This window comes from Sorex fumeus, unplaced genomic scaffold, assembly GCF_029834395.1.
Source record: "Sorex fumeus unplaced genomic scaffold, SorFum_2.1 ptg000028l, whole genome shotgun sequence".
Lineage (NCBI taxonomy): Eukaryota > Metazoa > Chordata > Mammalia > Eulipotyphla > Soricidae > Sorex > Sorex fumeus.
In genome coordinates, this window is record NW_026606085.1 from 7,802,943 (window position 1) to 7,822,222 (window position 19,280).

Genomic DNA, 19,280 nt, shown 5'->3' on the forward strand with positions numbered 1-19,280 from the left:
CCTCTGCCTAGGACTGTGTGCTCTCAGCAGAGCTGCCCTTGCCAGTCTTCAGCCTGCCAGGTTGTGATGTGACGCCCCTCTGTGCTCCAGATCCCTGCTCTGGCCCATGGTCCTCTCTGGGGCCTCCTGGGGCTGCTAGGGCCCAGCTCTGTACCACCAGCTGATCCGACAAGCAGTTGGGCCTAGCCTGGGCCGAGGGGCCTGAGACTGGCCTGTGTGCACATGGAGCTTGGCCCTGCCCTGGAGAGGTTCCCAGGGGACTGTGATGCCCACGGGCTGGGTCGCGGCCTGGGCAGAGCTTCCCAAGTGCTTCCAGAGGGGCATGTTTCTGTGCCAGGCTGGCTATGTGGGAAAGTGCACTGTGGGTCTGGACGAGGCCTCAAGGTGCCCTGTGGTGAGGGCAGCGTCTGGGAGCCCTGCTTCTCAGAGTCTCCTCGGTGACCCTCTCCTGCCTTGCATCACCACGTGCCCCATTTAAAGTGCTTCCCCTGGGGCCCGGCTAGGCGTGCTGCTCGAGAGTAGCAGAGGCTGACCGCCCTGGGGAGGCAGGGGATGTAGGTCCCACTTCCATCAAGCAGCTCGACTGGCCACAGAGGCTGAGGGGAAGCGTCTGGTTCAACAAGCAGAGCTGAATAACCTGATGCTTCTCCCAAATACGGTCCTGGCTCATTGTCAGTCCACAAGGTGGCACTGGGCCTGGCCAGCCAGCAGGGGGCACAGCAGCAGACTGGGAGGGCGCAGACGGCGCCCTGCACTGTCTCTGGGGCCTGTTCAGCTTTGAGGCCAGGGAGGGGCAGGGTCTGCTCTCCCTGATGCGCTATCCCCAACTGCCCGCACTGAGCTCCTCGGCCTGCAGCAGCCCGGCTCGGCCCTGCTCTGTCCACACAGAGTGGCCTCTGCCCTTCCCCGCTGCAGTGACACAAGGACCAGCCCTCCAGGAAGCCCCCACACCCCTCCCCCTATGCCCCCTCTCTGTTGCCTTTTGGGGGCCGAGCGGGGCGCTGTGAGAGAGTCCCCCCAGAGCCATGGCGGCTGGGCCCGTGGTACCTTTCCCCTCCTGCGTCCAAGTGCTGCTTTTCGAACTCCCAGTTTTTGTTAGGGGCATAATCCCATTCTACCTCCTCGGCGGCGATGTAAAAGGTTCTGATCATCCCGTAAGGCTGCTCAGAGGGCTCCTTGTGGCCGCAGCTGCCGACCTCATAGATCTGGTTCATGCCTCTGGCGAAGTGGTGCAAGGTGGAGCAGAACACCCGGAAGAGACCTGAAGGGAGGCTGTGTCCAGGCTCTGGCCCCAGAACCGCAGCTCTGATTTCAGAGTGAGGCGCCAGAGGGTGGATTTGAACAGATGGGTTCCTATAGGGTCTTAAATCAGGCCTCGGAGACACAGTGCCCTGAACACAGGTTCACTGAAGGTTACTGTGATGGGCGGCTGGGCCCCTGCTCAGACAGTCCTGCCTCCTCTGATGTCCCTGCCCCGGAGGCCGGCTCAGGCCCTGCCAGGGCAGGAACCAGCCTCCCATGTGTGCTCCCAGCAAAGTGCAAGTCAGGCCACGTGGCTAAGTCCCGTGTTTCCCTGAAAGCTTCCTTAAACTGCAGTGATTGGGACACTAGGGTCCGTGTGACCCTCTGGGCCTCGTGACGTGGCATGCCAGCACCCAGGCTGCAGGACGCGGACAGGAAATAAGCCCACCAAGGTCTGACTGGGGATCTGGGAAGGTCCTTGATGCTTGTGAGCTGGCAGAGCTGAGGGTCAGCCACGCCATCTCCGGCCCTCATGGCAGAGACCTCGCTTGCTGTGGAGACTGGCCGGGAACCCCGAGAGTATGAAGTAGGGCTGGCCAGCAGGATGGGAGTAAGGAGAGTCACAGGCCAGGCTGAGGGAAGCCCAGCTGTGTAGAAAGGGTGTTGGTGCTCAGTCAACTGCCAGGGTCGGGCTCCTGTGTGGGCGCAGGCAGAGGGGCAGGGATGGGGCTGAGTGAACTGGAACGGCCGTGGAGGCCCAGAGCCCAGGAAATGGACCTGGGGTTTGTGTGGTGCTCATGGCCCAAAGTCCGCGGGGCCCAGCTGCCCATCACAGTAACCTTCAGTGAACCTCCTCCTGCATCCTCTGGACCCTACCATTCTGATTTTGGAGAGAATATTCTAGACCATCTGGGACCCTGTAGACCCAGCACCAGGCACACCAGTCCCAGCAGGAGGAGACGGGTAGGGCATAAGCTGGGGACCCTGATTGCGTGGCCTTGGGATCTCCGGGGGCAGCAAAAGGCCACACGTGACTCCTGACCCTGCGGCCATCCCTGCCAGGCTAGTGTGCACAGGCCTCTATGGGCGGGGGTGAGAAACCGCATCCACCCTTGCCCATCAGCTCCCAGAGAAGGAAGGCCAGAGCTTGTGTGGAGCCAAAAGGTCCTGGGCAGCTCCCCTGTGAGGGGCTCCCCCTGCCCCTTCTTGGTGTGTGTGATGTGGGTGGGCAGGAGAACTCTGTGCCAAGGCCCCTGAGTCCCCCTTCCCCTCTGTCCCCCTCTGTCTGGTCTGAGCCTTGTTGACCTCTCCCAGGGCTCATGGGAGTGGATATGGGGCATGGCCCCCACTCACCTGCGTGGTCGGGCTGCATGAAGGCTGTGGTGGCAACGTGGGGGAACAAGGTGAGGCTGTCACGGTGGGTCCCCCGCAGGTGGATGGTGTTCCCTTGGAAGTAGACCCCATGCATGTCTGTATCGGTGCCCATCCCGACCAGGTGCCAGGCCACGCGGTCCCCTCGGCACATCTGCAGGCCGGGCTGGTTGCCGTACATGTAGCCATTGATAGCTGAGTAGTGGCCCGGGAAAGAATGAGGAATGGTCAGATCCCGCAGGTGTGGGGACCCGTGGTCACGGCAGGCCCTCCCAGCAGACCCTGAACTCTGGGGCCAGGCCCCCTGGTCATGCCTGTCCAACAGAGGCGAAATTCACAGGGAAGCAGAAGAAAACTAAACCTGTGAGAGGGCCCTGTCAGCCCCTACACTGGGCCTGATCCAAGGTCGGCACGCCCTCCATGCCATGCTGCACCTTAAATCCTGGGCCTTGCGTCTCACCATCCCTGAGAGCAGCTCCTCATGAAAGTCCTCACTGAGAGTGACCGCGTGGGGAGGCCCCTGGTCAAGGCACATTTCCTGGAGCCGGCTGTACCGGATGAGGTCGCAGCAAATTCTGTGCGCTGCTCCGAGCTCCTGGCTTCTGGCCTGGCCAGAAGGGCTCTCAGGGGCTGGAGTGATAGCACAGTGGGAAGGGCGTTTGCCTTGCATGCGGCTGACCCGGGTTCGATTCCCAGCATCCCATATGGTTTCCCTGAGCACCGCCGGGAGTAATTCCTGAGTGCGTGAGCCAGGAATAACCCAGTAACCCCTGTGCGTCCCGGGTATGACTCAAAAAGAAAAAAAAGGGCTCTCAGCCGAGGCAGGATGCCATGTGTCTTCCAAGGAGGAGGGTGTGTGGGACTGCTGTTACTGTTTTCTGGGCCTCAGGGCTCCCCCAGGGGCTCAGAGCTGCCATCCTGAGCCGGGGGTATGAACTCATGTGAGCGAGAGCCTGCTCTGAGGAAAACTCTGTTTCCCAAGGCCTCCTGAGGAGGAACCTACAACAAGCCCCGGGGTCTAAAGCCCCTCAGCACTGGCATGGATCTAGGTCATTTGTGTCTTTTATGGGACCCTCAGTCCCTGACAGTTGGTCCCCGGGGTGGGGGTGGGGGATTAGGAACCTGCAAGTGGGCTCTGAAGCTGCAGGGCAGAGGGAAACGGGGTCCACCCTAAGGCTGAGTGTGGGGAAGGAAGGCCTGGACACCGACAGGAGGGCTGGGAGTGGCCTGCAGAGCCAGGTGTGCCCAATACGACTCATGGGCCTGGGCCAGTGCAGAAGGTTCATAAAGGGGCTGGAGGAATAGCACAGCGGGCAGGGTGTTTGCACGTGGCCGACCCAGGTTCAATTCCCAGCATCCCATATGATCCTCCGAGCACTGCCAGGGGTAATTTCTGAGTGCAGAGCCAGGAGTAACCCCTGAGCATCGCCGGGTATGATGCAAAAAGGGGGAAAAAAAGAAGGTGCATGAAGATGGTCTCTGAGGAGTGTCCACTGTACAGACACGTCCCTGACAGCGCCTGGCCCAGCCCAGCCTCCTCGTGGGCACAGAGAGGGGAGGAGGTGGTAGGGGCTCCTGGGGGACCAGAGAGCCTTGTGCTGCCTGGGACTTGCGCTGGACGCTGGAAGGCCCCCCTGGCTGTCTGCTCCTCCCCCCAGTTGCTGAACTCAGCCTCTGTCACGTGCCACTGGGCACAGACCTGCCTGGCATGTGTGTCAGCTGCCCCTGCGGCAAACCAGGGCTGAGCTGGACAGCAACCTTCGGACACTGTGTCCCTCACGCTCGCCTGTGGAGCAGCAGGTCTGCGTGTTTGATACGGGGATGTCTTTCCCACGCGCAAACCAGGAAGGCCCAGATTGGGGGGTGGGTGGGCGGGAGGGATACTGGGATCATTGGTGGTGGACAATGGACACTGATGGAGGGATGGGTACTCAATCATTGTATAACTGAAACCCAAGCACAAAAACTTGTAAATCCACAACTGTACCTCATGGTGTTTTACTAATAAAAAAAAAAAACCCAGGAAGGCCCAGCATGACCCCAGGAGGCCAGGAGGCGGTGGCTCCTCCCTGCCCATCCACACATCTCACAGCTGGTCCACACAGGCCCAGCCATTCCACGCTTCCCGTTCATGGGCCTGGGCACTGTGTCCCTGAGCCTGCACTTTGGGGCTGCACTGGAGGGGTGAGATTGAGCACTGCGAGTGGATGGGGGTTTGCTCTACTAGTGACTCTGCCGGTCACTGGAATCTGCGGCCGGGCTGCTCTCAGAGCCTCCAAGACTCAGACTGCTCCACAGTGAAGATCTGGGGGGACAGACCCATTTCTCCTGATAGCCCCTCCTTCAGCCTGCTCTGACAGGCTCTGCCACCACCAGTCTCCCTGACCACGTGGGCCAGGGGCCTCTGGGGGTCACTCGGGCTGCAGGGAGGCCACAGCGCCAGGGGTTCTCTACACCTGTGATCTGTGACCGTTCCTCGCCCACATCCTCTGCTCACCTAAGACAGTGCCTTAGATGTGCCGCGTTTCACGTTCCGGCAAGAGGGAGATGGCAGCACTGTCGTGGGCACATCTGGATAATGAACCAGGATCCTCTGTGAGAAACTGGGCCCCCCACACCCCAGCCCTGCTCCTTACCGTGCATCCGATTGGACTTCACAAACTCCTTGTTCTCCTTGTCAACACTGAAGGGCCGCCACGTGAACTTCTGGATGTTCTCGTCAAGATATCTGCTCAGATTCTCATCGAAGACGGTGAAGAGGAGGTAGAACTCCTTGTCTATTCCTTTCTGTTGAGAGGAGAGAAACAGAGCTGTGAGGGGCTGGGAGAGGGTCGTCCTGCAAGTCGGCACGTGTCGGACTTGGATCAGCTGTTTGCCAGTCGGCCCCTGAGCGCGGGCCGGCCATGAATGCACACCTGAAACCTGGCCACTTTCACATTGCCAGCACAGCAAAGAGATCATGTCCAGCAGAGCAGACGGAGCCCTGCAGGAAAGCCCTGAGGCCCGAGCTCCAGAGATACTGCTCCAGAGCGGGCAGAAGCAGGGGACAGTGCACTGAGCACCCACTTCCCCCTGTCAGTGCTCGCCAGGTCATCAGCTCCCTCACAGAGCAATGCCTGAGCAGGGACAGGAGCTTTGTCCGATGTCTAAACCCCCGCCCCCCACTGCATCCATCACAGGTAACTCTGAGGTTTGCTAAAAGGAAGTGAGAGAGAGAGACAGAGAGAGAAAGAGGGAGAGAGGAGAGTAGGGAGAGGGATAGAGGGAGAGAGAGACAGAGAGGGTGGAGAGAGAGGGAGTGAGGTGAGGGGAGAAGGAGAGAGGGAGAGAGAGATGGGAAGAGGAAGGGGAAGAGAGAGAGGAGAGAGAGGGAAAGAGAGAAGGAGGGAGAGAGAGGAAGAAAGGGAGAAAGAGGAGAGAGGGAAAAATAAAGGGAGGAAGAGAGAGCGAGAGAGGGAGAGGAGAGGTGTCAGCCATAGAGGCAGGCTGGACTAGGGGATGATGGGAGGGATCCTGGGGACACTGGTGCTGGGAAATGTAAGCTGGTGGAGGGACGGGTGTTTGAATGCTGCATGATTGAAACCCAATCATGAACAGCTTTGTAAGGGCCTATCTCACAGTGATTCAATAATAAAATCTTAAAAAGAAAAAACTAAAAAATGCTGTAAAACAAAATAAGTGTTACTTGTGGCCATGGGGGGGGGGGTAGGGAAGAAAAAGAGAAAGAAAAGAAATACCAAGGACCATTCATGGTCATCCCCATACACAGACTCCATGAAAAGAATAAATAGCCATAGACACTGACCATGCCCACCCCTGTGGGTTTGCTCAGAGAGAAGTCCGTTAGGCAAGAGAGGAAGTTGTTTTCAGGGCAAACTATTCTCGTGAATATGCAGTAGGTGAAGCGTCTGCCACAGCCCAGGCCGCCCAGAGCAGGAGAGGCAGCTGGCTGGGAACCAGGGGCTGCCACTGCCCCCACCACAGCTGCTGTCATCTGCCTACTCTGGCCACTCCAGCACCAACGCCGCTGTCCCCCTCCCATCTGTGCCAAGCTTTTAGAGGCGCACCGATCTCTAACAGCCATTGCCCCCAGCCCCACGCTGGGTACAACGGAAAAGAGGAAGCAGCGTTTTGCATCGGCCTCCTCTTCTCTTCAGGGGCTCAGCACCTGGAGGAGCATGGCGGCCCACCTGTGTGCCATCGGCGTTGAGGGCACCCTTCTTGCAGACCAGCAAAGGCCCTACCAGGCCAGCACTGGTGTCCTGGATGGGCTCCACGGCCGAGAAATAGAGGTAGGTGAGGCAGGTCGGGTCTTCATCTGTGGGGCCCACGCTCTCGGGCACCGTCCACCGGTATGTGAAGATCTCCCCTGGGTTCACGTGCGCCCCTGGTTTCAGAAACCCTGAGGAGGGGAGAGGGAGGCGTTCACTGCGAGTGAAAGGCCCGAGATGGGGGGCTGAGCAGGTCGGGGAGCACACATGGGGAAAAGGGAGATTTCAGGTGAGTGGGTGCGAAGCTGGGAGTCAGGCTTGCCCCGGGACCCTGGGCAGCTTGCCGTGGAGAAGAGCAGCCGATGGCTCAGGGGTACTTTCCTGAGAAGGGCTGGGTGCATAGTCCTGAGAACCAAGGGTGGCCACTGCCTGCCTGAACACTCATGCCCCAAGCAGTACCAGCCTCCGACCCGGCCATGCCCTTGGGTGAAGCAGCCTATGAGGATGGTCAACTCTGCACTGACAGGAAGGAACACTGGGCTGGGAGGTCCCAGCCCTAGGGCATCCGGACAGGGGAAGGGTCTGACCCCAGGGCACCTGGACAGGGAAGGGCCTGACCCTAGGGCACCCAGAACGGGTAGGGGGAAGGGTCCGTCCTCAGGTTGCTATAGTGAGGCCAGCTCTCACCGTCTGCATTGGGGCCTGCATCAGAAGCCTTGTCGTAGAGCACGCCATGGGGCAGCAGGCTGTAAACCCTGTCTGCCTTGTTGGCGAAGGTCACCAGCAGTGTGTCACCCACCTCGGCCTTGATCACAGGGCCTGGGAAGGCAGAGCAGAGGCGATGCGGTGGGTCCGGAAGGCAGCCTGCCACACTTTGGCGCCCCTGCCCCCCTGGGGGCCAGTGCCCGTACCCAGAATCCCGAGGTGGGCTTCAGCCTCGGAGGCCGTCCTGCGCCGCGTGAAGGCCGCATCCTCGTAGCCCACATACTGCGCCTTCCAGTACCGGCCTCCGACCCGGCTGTCCCCTTGGGTGAAGTAGAGCGCGGAGTCACTGTGGGGAGGACAGCCCAGGGCCTCGTCATGCCCTGAGGGACCCCCAGCCCACGCATGCTCTGCCTGAGGCCGGTTGCAGTGGACGAGAGCAGGCTAGCTGGGAGGCAGACCTTTCCCTCTCTGCCCTCTGCTCCACACATCCGTGTGATTGCGACTTCAGGGAAGGGGCATTTTGGAAACCAGTGTCCGCTGCTGCCTGGTCACCTCCTGGCCCATGCATAGAGAGTCCCGTGTGCCTGCAGGCTCTGGTGGCAGCCCTGCATGGAGCTTGCCAGCCTTTCCTCCTCCCTTTCCTCCCCCTCCTCTGGACTTGCTTCCCATAACCACCACCCCACTAAGGGCCCCGGGTCATGCAAGGGGCTTGGGACGCAGGCCGGGAGCCAGGCACAGCCTGACTCTGCTCCAGGGCTCACCTGCCGGAGGCATTGAGGGGGAGGCCGCTGAACTTGTTGTAGCCTTGAGGGGCGTAGTCCCAGAGGACTTTCTCGGCTGCTATGAAGTAGCGTCTTTGCTTGCCTTGCATCTTGGCGGGGGCCTCGGCACTCTTGCAGTTGCCAACCGTGTACTGGCCCAGCATCCCCGCTGCAGAGAGACCACCGGCCAGGGTGAGCACCCCCAGAGATGCCACGGGCACACAGATGCTCCAGGAACTTTAGAAAGTTCACACACACTGTAGGTCTGGTCATAAAAGTGCATCTTGAATGTCTCCCACCCCCCACCAGGAGCCAGGGTGAGGAGGACACAGGCTCTTGTCCTGCTCATCTTTGTCTTCCCAGAACTGTTCTGATCCACTTGATCTGAGTTCAGCCTTGGCTGAGGGGCATTGCGCTGAACCAGGGCAGCCCAGCTGACCACTGATGATTGGCTGTGCAGAGGGCTACCAACGGGTCCCCGGGACTGCCCTGTGAGCGAGCACAGCCGACTTATAAGTGTCAGCACATGTCACATCCCGTGGGCTCTGCTTTCATTGAGCCCAGATTCTCAGTGTCCAGGGCACAGGTCTCTGCAAGACCTCCTTTCTGTACAAGAACACCCTGTCTAGTCTACTGACTGTTGTCCTGTCACCCAGAGGGCCTAGAAGGACTCACTACTTCCTTACAACACATCGTCTTGCTCCCCAGAGTCCAAATGCCTTCCTCAGCATCTCTCTCATCATTCCTCTGCCATCCGCCCAGGGTCCAGCTCTGTAAAAACCTCGTCTTTGAAGGCCCGGAAGCAGGATGGGTCACTCAGCAGGCGTTAAGTCACCCAACACGGACACTGATTATTGTCTGTCCCTGAACGCTGACCATCACTGAGTCTATCAATGAGCACTCAAATGCGGTCACGGAGTGCCCCTCGGCTTAAGGTCACCCATCCAACGGCAATGGAAGCTCAGTAGCAGGCGTGGGGCCGGCTCAGGTTACCTATAAGTTCCTGTCAGCACTAAAACATCACATTTCTTTATTAAAGCTTCCTTCAGATGCCTGTTTAACTCCCACAGCGGGTCCAGGCCCAGGCTGGGAGGCTCCAAGTGTTCCAGGGAAGTGTTCCTGCCATATGCGCTGTGTCCGACTATGTGACCGCTGGCTGAGGCTTCCTGCATCCTCCCCCCCAGGGCCTCCCCTGCATGTCTGGGTCTGACTACTGGCTGCTCAAAGGCTTCTCTCTTTCAGCCCCCATTAACCTTGCTTGAGAAAAGGGAATCAACCATACCAACAGTGAAGGCCAGACCAGCAAGCATTGTGCCTTGTCTGTAGTGCTATTCTGTGCCTGGCCCCCCAAGCTTGGACACAGGCAGCTGGTGCCTCAGGTCCCTGTACCTTGCAGATGGTCGCTGACTTGGCAGGTGACCATCCACTTGCCAGGGTTCTCAACCAGCATCTCCGCCGTCAGGAAGGTGGCTGGGAAGAGGTTGACTACGTCGGTCCGATGGCCTCGGCTGATGAAGGTGTTGCCATAGAAGTAGATGGAGTGGATATCGATCTCATTGCCCATGCCAAACAGGTGCCAGGACACCGACTCGCCCACGCACATCTCAGGCTCAGGGAAGTTCCCGAAGAGGAATCCATTGAGGGCTGGAAGACACCGGAACACCATGGCAGGGACCCCTGCAGGGCAGAGTGCCCAGGAGGCCTGGGAAATCCATAGGGGCTATCGGAAGCTGCACAGACAGTGCTGCTCATGGCCCGACTGGACCAGGGGCCCAAGGAAGGACGAGCTACTTTAGTGCTGATGGTGCCGATATGAAAAGACCAAGACCCCGCACTCTCGAATCCCGTCAGTGTTTCTCCACCTCTTTGGGACCGTGACCCCTCATGCCTTCCCCATCCTGCCTGCTGCCCCCCTCCAGACTCTCCATAGCTGATGCTTACCTGACTGGCCCCATTGAAATGTCCCAGGGAACCCCAAAAGGCCATCAGGCTCTTGGCTGTGAGTGAACTGCATGGCGTGTGAATGCACACACTCGATAAACACTGCGGACTGGGGTATCTGAACATCACCCTCCTTCAGGGCGTATTTATTCAGACTACCACCGTGGTCTTCCCTTTTCATGGCAGAAAACACTCATCCCACGTGACCTAGCAGCCAACATCTGCAGCCCCAGGAGAAAGTCGTTGTACCCAGTGCCCTGTCTCATGCATCTCCCTACTATCGGAGAAGGATGCAGGAAATGGGGGCGGCCTCTCTGTCCCCTTCCAGGAGGGCCCTGTGCTCAGGGACAGGCAAGGTGAGCAAGGCCGGCCCTCCCAGAACAGACCCCGGGCCCTCGGGTCCTGCCAGCCAAGGTGCCCTGAATGCCGAGATTAGACAGAAGAAGCGGGGCTTAGAGCCGAGCCCAGGCTCCCTCACTCCTTCCACTCCCTGAGCGTGGCTGATTCCCGCTCCTCTCCTGCTCCTGCAGACCCTCTAGGCTCCATGTGACAGCCACAAGTCTTATCAGGTGGGGAAAAAGATTCCTTACGATATCCTTCTCCTTTAAGGGGTGCCTATGGGTGACCACTTGTCTTGTGAGTGACTGATTCTGGTCCCATCCCCCGATCACACATGGTCCCCTGAGAACTGCCAGGGGGGATCCCTGGGTGCAGAGCCAGCAGGAGTCATAGAGGTGGGTCTGAGGGGCAGTGAGCTGTCCTCCAGCCAGTGATGAGGGGATACTGGGAGCCCCTGACTCCCGCCCAACCCCCAGGCTCTGGGCTCACCCCTGGACACTTTCCTGACTCAGGCACTGACTCCTCACTTCACACCCACCTGTTCACACTGACCTCCCTTTCATAGTAGGGGGTCCCCCTCAGACTGGTTAGGGTCCCCATTCTCAGGTGGTTTGGGATGTGCCCGTCGCCTTCCTGACAGCAACACGTGTGGGGCGGCGATGCGCACAAACACACTCAGCAGGCACTCAGCACACACTCAGACACACTTAGCACACACTGAGCATGCACTCAGCACACACTCAACATGCACTCAGCAGGCACTCAACAAACAGTCAGCATGCACTCAGGCACTCAGCACATACTCAACACACATTAGCATGCACAAACACTCTCAGCACACACTCAGCACACACTCAGCATGCACTCAGTACATTCAGCACACACTCAGCACACAGCACACACTCAGTACACACTCAGCACACACTCAGCACTCAGGTGCATGCACTCGGCATTCAGCCTGCAAACACTCGGCACTCACCATGCATCTTGTTGCTCCTCTGGAACACGGCATCCTCCTTGTCCACGGAAGCAGGGTCTGTGCAGAAGTGCTGGATGTTCTCGTCGAGGTACCAGCTCTGGTTCTCGTCCACCAGAGTAAACATGATGACAAACTCTCGGTCCACATCTGTCCTAGTCCCCAAATACTGATTCAGGACACCTGAAGGCACATCCCAGAGGGAAAACGGTTGGCAGGTAGGCCCGAGCTTAGGTCAGGTGAGCCAGAGCATGCGGATACCTGGTGGATAGGAGGGACAGCCTGCAGGCCAAAGGGCCCTGCACAGGGACCGGGGAGGGGGATGGGCCTGGTGTTTGGTAGGGCAGTTTCTGCACTATGGGCACGTGAGGGGCAGCATGGTCCTGGCATTACTCCTGCTCCTGCGTGGTTCTGAGCATGGCACGAACGCTATAGGGAGGAGATGCTGCAATTTCATTTTATTTTGCTTTTGAGAGGAGGGCCTCCCAGGCAGTGCTCCGAGGACCTGGGGTCATGTCCAGCAATAATCTGTCCGCCAGGCTTGTGGCCCTAAGCTTGGGCCGGAGGGTGCTGGGGGCCTCAGGCCCATCCAATGGTGTGGGAGCAGACCCAGATCCAGCAATGCAAATCTGTACCCCAGCTCTTACTCTCTGGGGGAGGAAGGGATGGGGAAGGAAGAAGGTGTGGGTCCCAGGCCATCTGGTGGACCCTGTTACTCTGTGGGAAGTGGGCATCTGGGGCAGGGAGGTGGGCACAGACTGACCTGGGGGTCCCACAAGACTCTCTCATGACTCCCATAGATACACTATCCCCCTTGCTAGGGGCTGGAGAGATTTACAGCAGTTGGCTTTCCTCGCACACAGCCAACTGGATTCAATCCCTGAAACCTGTGTGGTCCCCAAGCCTGCCAGGAGTGATCCCTGAGTGCAGAAGCAAGGAATCAGCCCTGAACACCTCAGGCTGTGCCCTCCCGCCACCCCCCCCCCCAGACAAACAAGCAGAAAAAGCAACTACCCCTCACAATCCCCAGGAATGCCTGTGGGTGTGAGAGGAAAGAAGCCCCCCAGCCCAGGCCCCATGAGACTCCACAGAAGTGCCCAGGGTGCGGTGGGTACCCACCTTCCTTGCAGACCAGCAAGGGGCCAATGAGCCCAGAGCAGATGTCCTTGGGGGCGTCAATGTGGGAGTGGTACACCCAAGTCAGGCAGTTGGCGTCAGCCGGGGCAGGTGCATACTCCTCTCGCACCGGCCACACATACGTGTAGTTGGCACCAGGAGGAACCATGTCGTCGTTCTTGTTCCGCCCAGATGTCCCATCTGGGTACAGGGCTCCTTCCGAGAAAGCAGACGATAGTGAACAGCAGGACGATGTGCTCTGGAGGGAGAGTCAGAGCCCAGGCTTGGCGCCCTGGGGCACAGAACCCAGTGCGGGCGCTCAAGGGCACAGCCCACAGTGGTCATTCAGGGGGCCAGCCTATGGCAGGCACTCAGGGACACTCAGAAGCACAGACCACAGTGGGTACTCAGGGACACTCAGGGACACAACCCACGACGAGAACTAAGGGGCTCTCAGGGACACTGAGAGGGCTCTCAGTGTCCAGGGGCTCTCAGTGTCCACAGTGGACACTCAGGAACACAAGCCCACTGTGGGCACTCTGAGCAGGCTCTTCTTGTGGCATTGAGGCCCTGGCACGACAGACTCCAGAAGGGGAGAAGTGGTGGCCGGCACAGAGGGAGGGAGAAGGACAGGCCTCCTGCCCCAGCACTGGCAGTCAGCAGGCCAGCCAGAATCGGGAGGGCAAGGCGGCTGCAGCCTGGGCCTCTGCGCTGACCTCTCAGGGAGGCTTTCCCAGCCTGCCTGCCTCTAGCATAGGCTCTGCTTCCTTCCGGCTCCTTCCTCCTGCTCCCTCCCGGCTTCCCAAGCCCACACAGTGTTTCTGGCTCAGAGTGATACACATGGCCCCTCTCCGCATCAGGACCCGTCTCCACAGCACTCACTGCCTCCCCTCCTGAGCCCAGGTCCCCAAATCCCGCAGAAAGGCCCCAAACAGGCCTGTCCATGGTCCCGATACTCCAGGGAAGAAGCAGGAACGTGTCCACCAGGCGTTTGTAGGCCTGGCCCAGTTCCTCGGCAATGCTGAGGCCCCCTGCATTACTTGCTTTAGAATTCACTCCCTCGGGGAGATGGGCAGCCCTGTGCAAACCAGGCTCACCACCCTAGTGGAAAAGCCTTGGAAACAAGCTCGATACAGAGACTGAGATGAGCAAATGAGGAGCGAGTCTTGGCAGCCTCCAGGACACTCAGTGACGGCTGGGAACAGCCCATCCCAGTCAGGGTTATACAAGCACACCTTCCTTCTCTTACAAAATATTCCTTAAAATCATAAAATAAAATCTGAAGTATGACCTCATTTTGTTGGACTTTTATGAGACATGCAACAAATACTGCAACAGTGAAAGAAAAAAGCAATAAAAGAGGGAAAAAGCAGGGCAAAGATTCTCTATTTTTATAAGGGACCAGCATAACAATAATAGTTGGAAATGATTACTTTGGGAAAGAACTGAGTGTTGAAAGTAGGTAAAGGGATATACCTGATAACTTTTCAGTATCTGTATTACACACCATAAGGTTCAAAAGAAGGGAGAGAGAGAGAGAGAGAGAGAGAGAGAGAGAGAGACATAGTGTCTGCCATAGAGGCAAGTGGGGGTGAGGGGGGAGGGAAACCGGGGACATTGGTGGTGGGAAATGTACACTGGTAAAGGGATGGGTGTTGGAACAGTATATGACTGAACCCCAATCATGAACAAATTTGTAACTGTATATCACTTGGATTAAAAAAAAATCTTCTCGGGGCTGGAGAGATAGCACAGCGGGTAGGGCATTTGCCTTGCACGCGGCTGACCCGGGTTCGATTCCCAGCATCCCATATGGTCCGCTGAGCACCGCCAGGAGTGACTCCTGAGTGCAGAGCCAGGAGTAACCCCTGTGCATCCTCAGGTGTGACCCAAAAAGCAAAAAAAAAAAAAAAACTTCTCTATTTGTTGCCAAAACTAATGTGATTAAAAAAATGTGTCCAACTGAAATGTCTATTATAACCCCAGGTCAAACAATAAGAAAATAATTCAAAAATGCATAGTTTGGGGCCAGAGCTATAGTATAGCAGGTAGAGTGTTTGCCTTGCATACAGCTAACCTGGGTTCGACCCCCAGCATCCCATATGGTCCCCTGAGTATTGCCAGGAGTCATTCCTGAGTGTAGAGCCAGGAGTAACCCCTGAGCATTGCCAGGTGTGACCCAAAAAGCCAAAATAAAAATGCATAGTTCAAAAATCAACAGAAATCGTAACCATTATACTAAAAAAAATGTTTGAACCAAAGAGGACAGGACCAGAGGAACTAAAGACAGAGGCATAGAGAAATTAATTAGCAAAATGACACATTAAATCAAACCAATCAGAAACACCACTTAGTGCAGGATATGCAGTGTCTGTGGATCTGGCAAAGACTCGGTGATTCCGCGGCTGGCACCAGACTCAGGCACAAAGTCACACAGACCCGCCGGGTGGAAGCAAGGGCAGCTGGCAGGCCAAGGCGAGAGTCAGCTCCATAAAGCCAGCTTTTGGCAGCAGACAAGGCGGATCCCAGAACACAAGGACTTTTGTTTTGTTTTTGTTTGGGGGCCACACCCAGTGGTGCTCAGGGGTCCTCCTGGCTCTGCACTCAGGAATCACTCCTGGTGGTGCTTGGGGGTCTATATGGGATACCAGGGATGGAACCTGGGTTGACCGCAGGCCCACGCACCTCTCAGCCATAGCCCCCAGGTGACACTCCAGGAAACTTCCCTGACTCCATGAGTACAGACAGAGCCAGACTGGGGAGGCACCAGGGCAGTGGGGACTGGCAGTTGTGGCCTCGCCCCCATGGTGGCTTGAGGGCAGGGGGCATCATTCCTGTTGACCGTGAAGGGGCAAGAAGGAGCCAAGTGCCCTGGGGCATGCCCACAGGGGCTGGCACCCAGGAGCTCAGCCCCTGTGCTCAGTCAGGCTAGGCCACCTGAACGCGCCTGACCCCACTCAGCAGGCGGGAAGGAAGGGGGGAGAGAGCAAGAGGCTGGGAGGAGTGGGCCCAGGTGTAGGGGCAGGAGCTGCGGTGGGCTGGCTATGAGGTTCGCGCAGCGTCTGCGGCAGCCCTCTGGCCCTGAGGGCCAGCACAACATCCACCCAGTTACCTTCTGAGTCCTTGTTGTAGAAGACGCCGTGTGGGTGCAGAGAGTAAGGCCGGGAGGCGAAGTTCTTGAGGTGGATGACGAGCACGTCCCCCACCTCGGCCCTCAGGATGGGGCCCAGGAAGCCGAGCCAAGCAGGCTTGGGGATCTCCGTGGAGTAGGTGTTGTCCGTGTAGTGCCTGTACACCGCCTTCTTGTACAGGCCGCCGATCCTGTCTGGGCCTCGCTCCAGGAACAAGGTGGCAAGCCTGTGAGTGAGAGGGGATGGGAGGGAACAGTGGCAGGCGTGGGAGCCCAGGAGAAAGCAGCCTGCACGACTACCCAGTGTCCCCCATGTGCCCTGGTCTCTGCCCTCTCCACAGGCTCCACGCTAGTGAGCACTCAGCTCCTTGCAGATTGATGCTCTGCCGAGGGCGCATCTGCTGAGCAGGAACTCCAGGCCCAAACTGAGGGTCCTGAGAGATGCTGGGGCAGGGGGTCTGGCAGGAGAGCAGCAAGTGCTGGTGGGACAGAGATAGCAAAAGGGTCCCAAAGCTGAGCTGGACAGGAGGCCCTGGTCACACCCCTCTCTGAGGCAACCACAGCCCCTTCCTGGGAACTGCACTCCTTATCTACTGCTGGGCACTGCTCCTAGAGGGCTCCCTGGACATTTTCTGGAATGGGCCATCAGAAAGCCTCTCACAATGGAATACTATGCAGCTGTTATAAAGATGAAGTCATGAAATTTGCTTCTAAGTGGACAGACATGGAGAGTCTCATCTGAGTGAAATGAATCGGGAGGAGAGGGACAGACAGAGAGTGACTGCACTTATTTGTGGGATATAAAATAACATAATATGAGACTGACACCCAAGGACTATAGACACAAGAGCCAGGAACACTGCTCTATAGTGGAAAGCCTGCCTCGTGAGCTGGGGGAGAAGGCAGCTGGGATAGAAAGTCAATGATGGAGAAATCGCATAGGATGGGAGATGCGTGCTAAAAGTAGGTAAAGGACCAAACGTGATAGTCTCCTCTCAGTATCTATATTGAAAACCATGATGCCCAAAAGTAGAGAGAGAGTATGAGGGAAACTGTCTGCCATAGAGGCAGGGGGAGGGTTGGGAATGGGGCGGTATACTGGGGACATTGGTGGAGGGATGAGTGTTCGATCAGTGTATGACTGAAACTCAATCATGAAAGCTTTGTAACTATCTCACAGTGATTAAATAAATAAATAAAACAGAAAAGAAATCCTCTCAATGCCTGAACTTCAGTTGAGATAGCATCCGAAGTGCAAGAATGAGGAAGAGGCTCTACCTAGCACTGGAGGGGCCCGGTGTGCACAGGGAGGGGGAGGGGGAGAATAATGTGATTTTATGGTTGGGAAGGGGGAGCAGTTTGGGCAAATGGGCTGTAAGTGGGTGTGCACAGGCCACTCCATGCCTGTGGCAGGATGCCCACTTCCTGCCTCCAGGTGCCCAGGGGGGACAGGGCCTGAGGCCAGGAGTCCAGGGAGGCAGCCCAGCGCAGTTGCCCCTTTCTGTATGCAGAAGGGACAGGAGACAGGGAGGGCGGAGGAGGGGGTGCTGGGGAGGGGTCCTGCATGTTATTCTAGCATCCACCCAGCATAGGGCTGAGCCACTGGGGCGGGGGGTGTCCTGCTGGCTCGGGTCCCTGCAGGGGCACAGCCTAGCCTGGGTCTCCGGGGGCTCTCATCGTTGTCCCAGGGAGTGTCCTGGGGCATGGTGCCAGGACACGTGCCAAGGGATGCTGGCTGTGTGGCCGCGGGGGGCGGGGGGGACAGAAGTGGATGGGCTGTGCCGGTGGGCAATGAGAGGGTGGAGAGGGTGAGTGATTCTGATGCAACCGAGCGGCCACGCCCGCTGGACGGATTAATGGTTTTCCAGCCAGCCGGGCGCTCCTGCTCCCATTGGCACCAGCCCCGCCTAGAGTTGCTCTTCCTTCTCCTGCGTCTGTCCCTCAGCCCGGGGTGTGGGCAGCAGTAGCCCAAGCAGGGACGCTGCCCCGTGCCCACTGCGGGAGATGCTGGGTGAACGAGGTGGAGGAGGTAGGCATGTCCTGCCAGGCCAGCCCCGGCGGAGGGGGGTGGTGATCCTTCACTCCTTCTGTGGACACCTCTCAGGGTGCAGAGCCCTTGACCAGGGGCTTCCCAGTTCCCTGCTTCAGCGATGCCTGTGCTGACTGCAGTTCTGAGGGAGGCACTTGCCTGGGCTCTGTGGCCCTGTGGGCCCCGGGGGCCCGTAAACAGACGGGGCTGAGAGGGGCGGCCCTTAGGGCAGCCCGCTTCACAGGAGATTCCACGCCATCCCAGAGAGTGACCGGAACCCAAAGATGCCTAGCAAGCGCTGGACTCTCAGGCCACTTCTGAGATCCCAGGGCTGGGGGCCACCTGGAGCTCCTGGTGCCCTGACCAGGAGTTGGCCTGTGTCCCCTCTGCTGCCTCACAGAGAGGGCTGGGTGGGTGCTCTGGCTCACGGGCCCTCAGACACTCTCCAGAAGGGATCAGGGAAGAGACAATGGCAAGAGCTATGAAAGCAAGGCTGGGAGCCAAACCCAGATGAGAATTATTTCTAAGCCGGCCTCACGGCTCTGAGGACTGAGATCATTTCCAGGAGAGCCTCCAGGTCACTTCCCTACCCTCTGTTCCTGGAACAGAGGCAATGAGGCTGGTGCTACAGCAGCCTTCCTGGGCCCAAGAACTCCGTGAAGAGCAAAGTCACAAGCCGCGTGAGGTGAGTGCAGTGGAAGGGCTTGGAAACCTGCCGGTCATGCAGATGGGGGCCTGTGGCTTCCCTCTGGAGGTGACAAAGGCCTCGTCCATGTGTTCTCTCTGCTGGATTCTGCTGCAGATGAGAAGAAGCTGCTGGGCTTCTCACAGCGAGCATGATCTCTTGCGCTCTGGATTCAGAATTCCCCGTTTCTGTCTTTGCTCTCAGCGCAGTCCTCAGCAAGGGAGCAAGCAGGCCAGAGCATCACAGCACAGGAGCTGGAGCCAGCAGGACGGCTGGGCACCATGGAGGCAGGGGGCAGCACCATGCCTGAGCACCATGCACACTCCCTCATGGCACGCTCCCTTCCCTGGGCTGCTGGGACACAGCAGCAGCCATGGCTCTGAACCCCAGCAGGACTAAGACTGGACAGGCAGCTTCTGTGTTTGATCAGGCCTGCACCAGATGTGTCCCGCAGGCCAGTGCTCTCCTGTCCTCTCCGTGTCTTTCACACAGACTCAAGCTGGGGGCATCCCTGGTGCCCAGCCTAGGCAGTCTCCCGAAACTGGTGACGTCCAGAACAGCCTTGGGCAGCTGCCTCACAGACTGGGGCCATTCCCTGTCATCCCCCTGAGTCAGTGTTTGCAGCTGCTGCTGTCCAAGCTCTTCTGTCATGGAAAGCTGGGCACGATTTTCTTGTCTACAACTCCCGGATCTGTGACTCTGTCTTCGTGGAAGATTCATCCTACACTTAAGAGCATGAAAGGCACTTGGCTTTGAAGTGACCCCATGTAACTG

General features: G+C 58.2%; 1 protein-coding gene across 1 annotated transcript in view; it reads right to left on the reverse strand.

The window, feature by feature from the left end:
• The window catches only part of HEPHL1 (hephaestin like 1), a 29,830-nt gene that overhangs the window by 8,843 nt on the left and 1,707 nt on the right, over positions 1–19,280 (reverse strand). The window contains exons 2-12 of the mRNA XM_056115219.1: positions 15,775–16,019; positions 12,666–12,878; positions 11,550–11,729; positions 9,680–9,934; positions 8,291–8,459; positions 7,736–7,875; positions 7,512–7,643; positions 6,804–7,015; positions 5,250–5,400; positions 2,596–2,808; positions 1,048–1,261 (exon numbers count right to left, since the gene is read on the reverse strand). Coding sequence (XP_055971194.1) covers positions 1,048–1,261; positions 2,596–2,808; positions 5,250–5,400; positions 6,804–7,015; positions 7,512–7,643; positions 7,736–7,875; positions 8,291–8,459; positions 9,680–9,934; positions 11,550–11,729; positions 12,666–12,878; positions 15,775–16,019 — 2,124 coding nt within the window. The remainder of the gene's footprint in view (positions 1–1,047; positions 1,262–2,595; positions 2,809–5,249; positions 5,401–6,803; positions 7,016–7,511; positions 7,644–7,735; positions 7,876–8,290; positions 8,460–9,679; positions 9,935–11,549; positions 11,730–12,665; positions 12,879–15,774; positions 16,020–19,280) is intronic.